Source organism: Bubalus kerabau, chromosome 1, assembly GCF_029407905.1.
Source record: "Bubalus kerabau isolate K-KA32 ecotype Philippines breed swamp buffalo chromosome 1, PCC_UOA_SB_1v2, whole genome shotgun sequence".
Lineage (NCBI taxonomy): Eukaryota > Metazoa > Chordata > Mammalia > Artiodactyla > Bovidae > Bubalus > Bubalus kerabau.
Window position 1 is genome coordinate 264,592,659 of NC_073624.1, and position 10,549 is coordinate 264,603,207.

Sequence of the window (10,549 nt, forward strand, 5' to 3'; positions counted from 1 at the left end):
TTCCCTGACCAGGGATTGAACCCAGGCCCTCAGCAGTGAAAGCGTTAAGTCCTAACCACTGGACCACCAGGGAATTCCCTGAAGAATTTCCTGAAGAATTGTTTTTTTTTATATCAATGTTTTATCAGGTCTTAGCAAAGTTCTGTAAAATGTAATTTTTCTGGTAGAGTCTTCTTTTGCTGTATGAAAGCATTTCAACAAATTTGAGACAAACTATAGAATTATCTTGAGAAATATTAAGGTGATATTGGCTAGAAGAATCACTGAGTTATGAGTATTGCTCAGAGACAGCTCCCTGGAAGAAGTGGTTCATAAGCTAAAATGATGTATGTGATACAGAGAGAGGTCATGGGCAAACTCCTCTGAGGGGAGAATGTGAAATTAAACCAGGAGTTTCATTTCCCAAGGCTATCACCCTACCTCCTAAATGTTCCAACAATAATGGCTATTCCTATACCTCCCCAGAGCTTCCCTGAGCTCTTCTGGATCATACTGGCATAGGAATAACAGGCAATTTTTCCCTTAGGTTGATGGATTTATAATCAAGGTAGAAACATTGCTCAAATTTTTCTGAAATGCATCACATATCCATTAATTCATCAACTCAAAAAAAAATTACTGATACCTACCATATGTCAGGTCCAGTGATAGGCACTGGGGATATAATAAAAATGGCAAAGTTCTCTGGTCAAAGGACAACGGCTTGGGAAATGAGATTCCCACTGCAACTGGCAGAGACATCCACAGCACCCACCAAACCCACCTATCCTGCACATCTCAGCCTGGAAACATGAACCCCAACAGACACCCAGACCAGGAAGCACAGGAAGTCTACTTTCACCCTAATTAATGTGGAGGGTGCATAAAAGACAAATTGATGCTTTCAACAGGAAAACTAAAATTTGTGAGGAGGTAGGGCTGAAATAAAAAGAGATAGCATTTAATCTAAACCATTTCCTGTGAGTTGGATGTCTTTTTAAAAAATTGGCCGCCTTATCATTTTCTTAGTCACCTTTTCTCTAGTCTTATTGGAGGCGTACTCATTCCTAGCAACCTCCCATCTGCTGAAAAACAGGATCAAGAGAATGAAGAGCCATGATGAGACATCCAGCACTGAGTGAAAATATTAGGAGAAAAGCAATAAATGTACTACCCCATTTGCATAAAACCTATTAATGCCCTCTTCAGACTAATGACATGAATTTTACATCAAGGAGAACAGCTGTGATCTGCTGTTTCTAGTAATGGGGAGTATTTGAAACAATCTGCAAACCACTGCTACTCCTAATTGCCAGCCAATACCCTTGATTTGAGCTCTCTCCAAATAAAACACTCTGGCTGTTGGCCAAAGGAAGATTTATCTGTTGGACTCCTCAGCTCAACACGCTGTTCGGTTTCTTGTGTTCCTGTTTTTTCCAAGCTAGTGCAGATCCATTGCATTTCAAATCTTTCTCTTTTTATTTTAATCAAAACCAGTGCCTTTTCTACTTTTTTTTTCCTGCTGCCAATCTGATACCATTTTGTGGGGTATAGCCTCAATTAGGACCTTCCTCCCCACTGTGCTGGTCCGGGTTAACGATGGCCGGGCAAAGTGACCTTCTGTCTGGCTGTTCGTTGTTCGGTCTCTAAATCGTGTCTGGCTGAGTTCTATGTAAACAGCCAACAGGAGAGGTCCCTAGAGCCCAGGGTTTTGCGACTCCCGCGAGGGCAGCGCGGGGCTGCGGCAGAGATTGGAAGGAGATCTACCCGGATTGGGAGGGGAGACGCGCAGAGGAAGGTGGAGAAGAGGGATCATGTGTGTTCCTCCAGTGTACAACCCCCATTTGAGTGACAAATGACGAGGACAACCTATAAAAACAACTAAGCGCAAAGCTGCCCGCATCCATCTCCCTCTTCGTGCGTGTGCGTTTTCAACTAACTTTGGGAACTCCGCGCAGCCTCTCCTCCACCTCGGTTTCCCGCGCCCTGCCTGCCCTTTTTGGTACCTCCTCTTCCTCCAGGCAAAGGATGGAGGCTCCCTTCAGCCCCTCAACTCCGTCGCCGGCGCCCAACCTCTCCGTACCCATCTCGCTGGGCTGGGGTCTCAACCTGACTTCCGGACAGGGAGCCCCCGGACAAGGAGCCCCCATCCCAGGACCCCCACCTCCATCACCTCCGCCGCCGTCCGGGCTGCCCAGCCGCCGCGTCCGCCTGGTCTTCCTGGGGGTTATCCTGGTGGTGACTGTGGCCGGCAACGCCACGGTGCTGTGTCGCCTGTGCGGCGGCGGCGGGCCCTGGGCGGGTCCCAAGCGTCGCAAGATGGACTTCCTGCTGGTGCAGCTGGCCCTGGCCGACCTGTACGCGGGCGGGGGCACCGCGCTGTCGCAGCTGGCTTGGGAACTCCTGGGTGAGCCGCGCCGGGCCGCGGGAGACCTGGCGTGCCGCTGCGTGCACCTTCTGCGGGCGTCCGGCCGCGCCGCCTCGGCCCACCTCGTGGCGCTCATAGCCCTCGAGCGCCAGCGCGCCGTGCGCCGTCCGCAGGGCCCGCCGCTGCCCGCGCGCGCCCTTGCCGCCCTGGGCTGGCTGCTGGCGCTGCTGCTGGCGCTGCCCGCTGCCTTCGTGGTGCGCGGGGGCGCCCCCTCGCCGCCGCCGCCCGCCGCGCCCCCGCCCGCCCGCGCCTGGCCCGGGGAGCGCCGCTGCCACGACATCTTCACGCTACTGCCGCGCTGGCACCTGATGCTCTACGCGCTCTACGAGGCCTTGGCGGGCTTCGCGGCGCCAGCCGCGGTCATGAGCGTCGCGGGCGGCCGCCTGCTCCGCACCTGGTGGCCGCGCCAGCCCCGAGCCCCATCCGCGGCGGCGGCGGCGGCGGCGGCGGCACCCAGGTCCGCCAGTCCGGGCCAGGCCTCCGCGCCCAACGTGCTGCCGCGCGCCAAGGTGCAGAGCCTCAAGATGAGCCTGGTGCTGGCGCTGCTGTTCGTGGGGTGCCAGCTGCCCTACTTCGCGGCCCGGCTGGCGACCACGTGGTCGTCTGGACAGGTGGGGGACTGGGAGACCGACGACCTGGCGGTGGTGCTGCGCCTCATAGGGGTGGCCAACAGCGCCCTCGATCCCTTCGTCTACCTGTTCTTCCAGGCGGGCGGCTGTCGGCTCCGGCGGCGCCTGCGGAGGCGCCTGGGCGCGCTGTGCTGCCCGCCGGAGGGGGTCGCGGAGGACGAGGAGGGGACCCGGGGCCACCAGGCGCTCCACCGCCACCGCTGGCCCCATCCGCATTACCACCACGCCCGGCGGGAGCAGCCCGAGCAGGGTTACCTGCGCCCACCGCCGCCGCGCCCCCGGCCACCGCCCTGCTCCTGCGAAAGCGTCTTCTAGGCTGTTCGATGGCCGGGGACGGGTCATCTATCGCTGCGCCGCCGCCTCCGCGCAACACGAGGCTGGCCGGGGTCTTTCTAGCTCACAGCCAGCAGGAGGGTCTCTGAGAGCCTCACCCTGAAGCTGCCCCTGCCCTCCACTCCCCTATTGTAATTTCTTTATATATTGTTTACATTTTACACTCTTCCAGGTTTTCTCCTTTCCTTGTCACATGTCCCCCATTTGGAGACGAGAGAGTGACCCGTTGGGAATTTGAAAAATTGAAGTTAGAATTATTTTTGCAGTTCTTTTTTGCTCCCATAGTCTTCTGGCTAAGATCACTGGTTTTAGCTCAAGTGCCGAGCTCTCATTCTTTTATGTGCCACCCCCTGTTTTCACTTATTTGGGATAGTGTTTAACTGTACCTTCGGGACCAGAGAAGGCGCCTCTAGTTCCGGGAGGAATAGCCTCACATTGTTCTCCCCGGGGAGCCTGGAAACTGTACCGGTGATTCTATCAGAAATGTAATCTTGCTGTCACTTCAAAGCCACAAAGTATTTGTGAAATAAAAACATTTCCCACCGAGCAATTAGGACTTAAAAAAAAAAAAACAAAAAAAAAAAAACAAAAAAAAACCATGGTACTGTGTTTTCTCAGGAAAAAAAAAAAAATCAGCGTGGTCTTTATTTTTAGTCTAGCTTCCACTTAGGAGAAGCTGGGATTGTAGGAGGGAGACATAAAAGCTTCCCTTGGAACCTTTCAAAGACGCCCAGTTTCTATAGGAAATGGTTCCTGTGTCCAGACCAGCCTCTACAGCTGCGATGCTGTGAACAGGTGGAGACTCTCAGCACAAAAACCCTAGCAGACTAGAGAAGGGAAGTACCTGGGTGCTGCATAGGGGAGAGGCTCAGTCCCAGGTGGAGCTTTAGGGAGACTGGCAGCTAGAAAGAAAGCTGCAACCTCCCAATGCTGCACAGGTATATAAAACTCTCTCTCTCTCTTTTTTTTTAAACAAAGGCAGTGTCTACTAATGTGGACTGCTGAGGACAAAGTCAAGGAGCAGATTTAGTCAGTGACCTCCTCCTCCTCCTAACTGTTCTTGGTTCTAGAGAGAAGTAGCAGCGCTGATGAACAAATATCCATGTGTTTACCAGTGTCTTTCATCTGAGAATCTGCAAGCTTTCCATTACAGTGTTTCGGGTTCCAGCACAAATGCAGGACTAAGATTCAGAAAGAGGAAATGACTGGTAAAGTTCACTGGTGGAGCTAATGCTCTTTGAGGTCCTTCTTTGTTTTGATCATTGATGAATCTCACACTCTTAGACAATGTTTGATATATAGTACGCACCCAACACACATTTGTTGATTAATCATCATATGAGTCAGGCATAGATAGACTGGAATAAAAGATTTACAAAAAGATATGTTCATTAAACTTGGCTTACGTCCCTCCAAAATCATGTCCAAAAATGTTATAGAGTTACAGATTTTCCTTCCCCTCTTTAATCCTTCTTACCCTGCTGAGGCATGCAATATACCAAGAAGAAGACACCTAAAGAGAAAAGAACACAATTGTCTTCATGAACCTAAATCTGGGTTATAGCATTACTTTTATTCATTAATAAACACTTACTACTTATTTGTGCCAAGCAACCTGCTAGGCATTGGAGACGCTAAGGTGAATAAGACACATCTTTCCCTCAAAGACTTTGTAATCATACGTAGAAGACAATCTGACAAGTTCAGCACAAATACAGACAGATGGGATTTAACAGGGGTTCCAGGCAGGGTTCCAGGGCACTGAAGAACATCTAACAACTTTGAGAGCCTGGAGAATAGGGGGTGGCCCATCAGATGTGCATGCTAAGTTGCTTCAGTCCTGTCTGACTCTTTGTGACCCTACGGACTGCAGCCCAGCAGGATCCTCTGAACATGGGATCCTCCAGGCAAGAATATCGGAGTGGGTCACCATGCCCTCCTCCAGGGGATCTTCCCAACCCAGGGATCATTTCCTGCAGCCCCTGCATTGCAGGCAGATTCTTTATCACAGAGCCACTGGGGAATACTGAAAGGTATTCTATGCAGTTAAAAAGAGCTAGCCACACAGTAACATACAGCTAAAATAAGTAAACAAGACCTATTACATAATTTGAAGCAGAAAGTATGTAGCAAACAGCCAGGAGTATAACTAAAACCACTGCTGCTGCTAAGTCGCTTCAGTCGTGTCCGATTCTGTGAGACCCCATAGACGGCAGCCCACCAGGCTCCCCCGTCCCTGGGATTCTCCAGGCAAGAACACTGGAGTGGGTTGCCATTTCCTTCTCCAATGCGTGAAAGTGAAAAGTGAAAGTGAAGTCGCTCACTCGTGTCCGACTCCCAGCGACCCCATGGACCGCAGCCCACTAGGCTCCTCCATCCATGGGATTTTCCAGGCAAGAGTACTGGAGTGGGGTGCCATTGCCTTCTCCAAACAACTGGCTATAAATCATTTACTAAAAATAGAACAATCTAGCTCATTTGTGAAAGAGAAGATAGATTTAAAACATGTTTTTATCTAAGCCACTTCCTAGGAAACACTAAAGGAAGTAGAAAATGTGAGGAGTTTCTCTCTCATTCCTAAAATGTTCTGACTCAATTAAAGGGAAGATATTAATAAAATACGAATACAAATGAATAGTTTAACTAAGTGAAACATGTTTTGCAAAGTTGAGAGGCAGTGTAACATGATGAAAAGAGCAGAGTCTTTGGAGCCTAAAGGTTTGGACTTGTTTCATCTCTACAACATAGCAGCTTGTGACTCTGGTCTGTTTGCTGAATCTTTTTGAGTCTTAGTTTTCTCATCAATACAATGATATTTTATTTTCATCATCTTACTTCTTAGGACTCATGTATGTAAAATACTTGATTGATGGATAGCGGGATTGTCCTGCCAGCTTGTCTCTTTAGATTCACCCTAGTATTCAATATACCATAGCTATTGTTATTCTCAAGCTCTGGGCTGTGAGGAATAAAAGCCAGTTGAGTAATATTACCTGGAAGGAAGCAAGAGGTCTTGGAGAATCTACGTAAGATGAATGCACTCAATGGTGCTACACGGTAATAGAGAAATCAGGCCTTTCAGCTGGCAGTATGCTCACAGTAATTGTCAGTTGCCTTCCTTGAATCCATTTTTTTCTTTTCTAGCAGTGCTCAGGTTCTTATTATCTATGGCTCTTATGAACAGTCATGTTTTGAGGGAAGGTGATTCCTCTCCCACTCGAAGACTGGGCCTTAATGAATCTAAGCATATCAAAATAAGTCCATCCCCGCTTACCACCATGTCCTGCTCGGAAATGGTGATGTGATCCAGTTAAGATCAACGAGACTTGGGGGAAGGGTTGTTGAGGGACATCTAGGAAGGGGGTCCTTAACTCTTCTGAGAGAGCCATGGGAGCCAGCAAGCTCTCTCCATCTCTCTCCCACTGACATTAAATGAGGGAGCATGATGTGTGGCTGGTGGCTGGCAGTCCACCTCTCACCATGAGGGGCACCAGCTGTAAGATGAAGCCAGTACTGGATACAGCAGGGTGACGAGATGAAAAGAACTTAAGATTCTTAATGACTTCACTGAGTTGTCATGTTAAACACCACTGAGGCACACCGTCTGCAGGTCCTGTTAAATAAACCTATACATTTTCTTATTGCTCAAGGCAGTTAAACTAAATTTTCTGTTATTTGTAGCAGCAGGCAGCCTCTAAGTGAAGAAGTCTGGCAAGAAAAAGTATCTCATTTGATTCTCTTACTGTGTGTTATCAAAGAAATAGGAACATTCCAAGTGTAATTTTATATAGTTCATTAGCCAGTAGGTATTGAGGGACTCATATTGGGCATAGTGGGACAGATGGAAGAAAATCAAAGATGTAACTCTTGTATTTTAAAAATTCATATTCTATGAAGAACTATAATTTTTATGTTAAGAACTTTATTGAGACATCTCAACCTGTAACTATTAATGTTAGAAAATTTGCAAATTCTTGCCATTGGTAATTTTACTGATTTATTCGTTCATTCATTCATCTTGGTATTTACTAATTAAAGATCTATCTTGTGCAAGATACTGTATCACTTATCACAGACATATATGTCATTTAAAGTTTAGGTTTTGGGTGGGAACTTAGGCCAACTATTACTATATTTTCTTTGACCAGATCTGGAAGTGACAACCCTAAATGTGCTGAGGTAGGGCTTCCCAAGTGGCTCAAGTGGTAAAGAATCCACCTGCCAATGCAGGAGATATGACTTTGATTCCTGGGTCCAGAAGATCCCCTGGAGTAAGAACCTGCTCCAGTAGTCTTGCCTGAAAAATTACATGGACAGAGGGGTCTCAAAGAGTCAGACACGACTGAGTGACTGGGTGTGCACACACACGCACACACAGAGACACGTATTACTGTACCTTGGCCGCTAGAGAGTCACTCTTCTTGATATCCATCCCTTGTGTAATCTTTTCCCACAGAGTCTGGGTTTGGCCATGTGTCCTGGTTTGACAATGGACATCAGCAGATGTTTCACAGACAAGCTCTTGATAAGCATTTATGCATAGGGCTTGCCTTCTCAGAAAAGCTTCATTGAGACAACCATGCCATGAAACAGCCAAGAATGAAAGATTACAGGGAGAGTAAAAGCCAGATACTCAGCCATTCTAATGGGGCCCAGTTCAGCTAACTGCACTCACATTAGTAAGCCCAGGGGAGAGCAAAGGGAGAGCTGCCGTGCTAACCCACAGACTTGTGAGAAATAACAAATCATAGTGTTAGGGTGGTGTGCTTCGCAGCAATTGATAACTAAAACCTGGGTGGAGTAGTAGAGTAGTGTTGAATGCATTAAAAATGAAAGTCAAAAGGCCCAGATATCATAAGACCTGGGTTCTAGTCTCCTACCATGTGTCAAATTGGGATATTCAACTGCTTACCATATAATCTGATGAGGCCTCACACAAGCTTGAAGTGAGAGGACTCCAAGCTCAGGGAACAGAATTAGAGCCCCAGCTCTAATCCCTTTTCCAAAAGGTGAAATCTTCTATGGCCAAACCCTGGCAGTTCTGGGTATGGTTTTACTATCAAGGGACTATTGTCTGCCTTCAAAATGCTCATAGATAAATAATGGGGACTGCAACAATAATAACAGCTAAAATTTATTAAATAATTTCCATGAAGCTTAGCACTTTACAAGCATCAATTCATTTAATCCTCATAACAACTAAAAGGAAAGTATCATAACCACCTTCAATTTACAGATAAGGAAATGGGGGCTAAAAAGGATAACATGCCCAGGATCAAAAAGCTAGTAAATGGCAGAGCTGTGGGGGTTTGTTTGTTTGTTTGGGATTTTTTTCCTCATCATCTGCAAGCTGGGGACAGGGGTGATGGATGTGGGGTAAAAAAAAAGGGCTACCAGAAGAGTGAAATGTGTTTTAGAAAAACCAGTATATGATTATTTCAGCGAGTTTCATCATTTCAGCCTCTGAACTATCCAAGTGAAGAAGTCACTTGCTAGGCACGGAGGAGGCTGCCAGCTCTTCACTAAAATCTATTCTCCCCTTCTTAAGTGGCTATCCTGCCAGAGACTCCATTTCCCAGTCTCCCTTGCAGCTAGGTACATCTATGTAACATGTTGTTGGCAATGAAACGTGAGCAAAAGTGGCATGTGTGGCTTCCATACTTGGGCCTTGGGACATAGGGCTTGTGCTCCTGCATGCTCTCTTCCCTCTTCCTATTGGCTGGAAGACGAGGTGACAGTCACATGAAGGACAATGATCAGGTTCATCCATTTGGATGAGAACAACATCCTAGAGATTCCTTCAGGATCTTGCGGGGCACAAACAACCTAAACTGGCCAGGGAGTTATGTGAGAGAAATACGTTTCTGTCTTCTTTAAGCCGCTGAACTGTTTATTACAGCAACTAATATTTTGAGCTTGTACTAAATTAGACAGAAATTAATATATTGATCTTGTACTTAATGAGACTAGGATGGTTTTGCTCATTAGTTTTCTGTTCCCTAGGCCCCGTGTTTCCAGGGGAGTTTGGTGTGAATTTAAGCAGAACCAAGTCTAGAATGTGAAATCCTCAGAGATCTAAGATGTCTGAGCCAAATCATGCCTGTGGGATACATCTTATATTTTCTCCAAAAGAAGTCCCTAACCTCAGGAAACACTTCTTTTTTTCTAATCTAAAAGTTGAAAGTGTCAGAGAAACCTCATGTCTCTGGACATCAGTCCAGAAGCAGGAATCCACAATGCGGCAGGCCTTCTGGGTGCCCACGTTAACATTTCTTATTCTCTTTCCTGCTAGAAGAATCTTGATTGTGTTCACAGGGCTGGAAATAATCTGAGTGCTTCCTCTTTACTTATATGTCTGATGCCTTGGCTGGGATATTCAAAACTGGACTCATCAGGAACATCAGCCAAAGTGCCTACATATTGCTCTCCGTGTGGCTTTGGCTTTCCCATTGCATGATGGCCATAGAGTAGTCAAACTTCTCCATAGGCAGCTCAAGTCTCCAAGAACAAGTGTTCTAGTGAATAAGCCCCATGGCTCTGTGCAGTCTTGTCTCAAAAGTCTCACAGAAGCATATCATCTGTGAAGCAGCCCCAAATCTGCCCAGATTCAAAGGCAGAGAACAGAAACCCTACCTTCTAAGGAATGAGGTGTCAAATAATTTTTAGTTATATTTTAAAATTGTCATGCCATCCACCAGGATAATGTTATCCCTAGCTCTGGGATATATATCCAAGAGAACCAAGGTAATTCCAGTCTTCCTACTAGTTGATTGGTTTTGGACAATGAAACTAGAGATAAGAGCTTCTGGGGGCCACTGGACAATCTGCTGTACTCTACCAATTAAAATGCTAATCTCATCCAGAAATATCCTCACAGGCACACAAAGAAATATTTAACCAAATATCTAGGCAGTCACAAGAAATTATGGGGTCTCCTTATAACTTAATCCCTACTAAGAATCATCAATTATGATGCGTATTTGTTTTTCTTCCTTAAGGTGCTCTAATAGATCTATCACTTCATCTAATTCTTTAAGCACAGAAGGATACAGACGATTGACAATTTAGCCTGTGCTATCATCATTGAGGTTACCCTAAGACAAAGGATTTGAGTAACACATACTGGATATTAAAGAATCACAGTGCAAGTTGTAACCTTCATTTCTCTGGCCAGTGAAGT

General features: G+C 46.7%; 1 protein-coding gene and 1 non-coding gene across 2 annotated transcripts; one reads left to right on the forward strand and one right to left on the reverse strand.

Annotated features, from left to right (window-relative positions):
• On the reverse strand, positions 1 to 73 carry TRNAE-UUC (transfer RNA glutamic acid (anticodon UUC)). The gene has a single exon. It is a non-coding gene; the product is annotated as a tRNA-Glu (tRNA).
• A 1,934-nt stretch (positions 74 to 2,007) lies between these two features.
• On the forward strand, positions 2,008 to 3,351 carry GPR150 (G protein-coupled receptor 150). Its single transcript, XM_055566827.1, has one exon. The coding sequence runs from the start codon at positions 2,008 to 2,010 to the stop codon at positions 3,349 to 3,351; it is 1,344 nt and encodes a 447-aa protein (XP_055422802.1).
• Positions 3,352 to 10,549: the final 7,198 nt, after the last annotated feature.

Bases quoted from the DNA above. Each gene is read 5' to 3' on its own strand.
- GPR150 (XM_055566827.1), top strand. From the start codon at position 2,008: ATGGAGGCTCCCTTCAGCCCCTCAACTCCGTCGCCGGCGCCCAACCTC.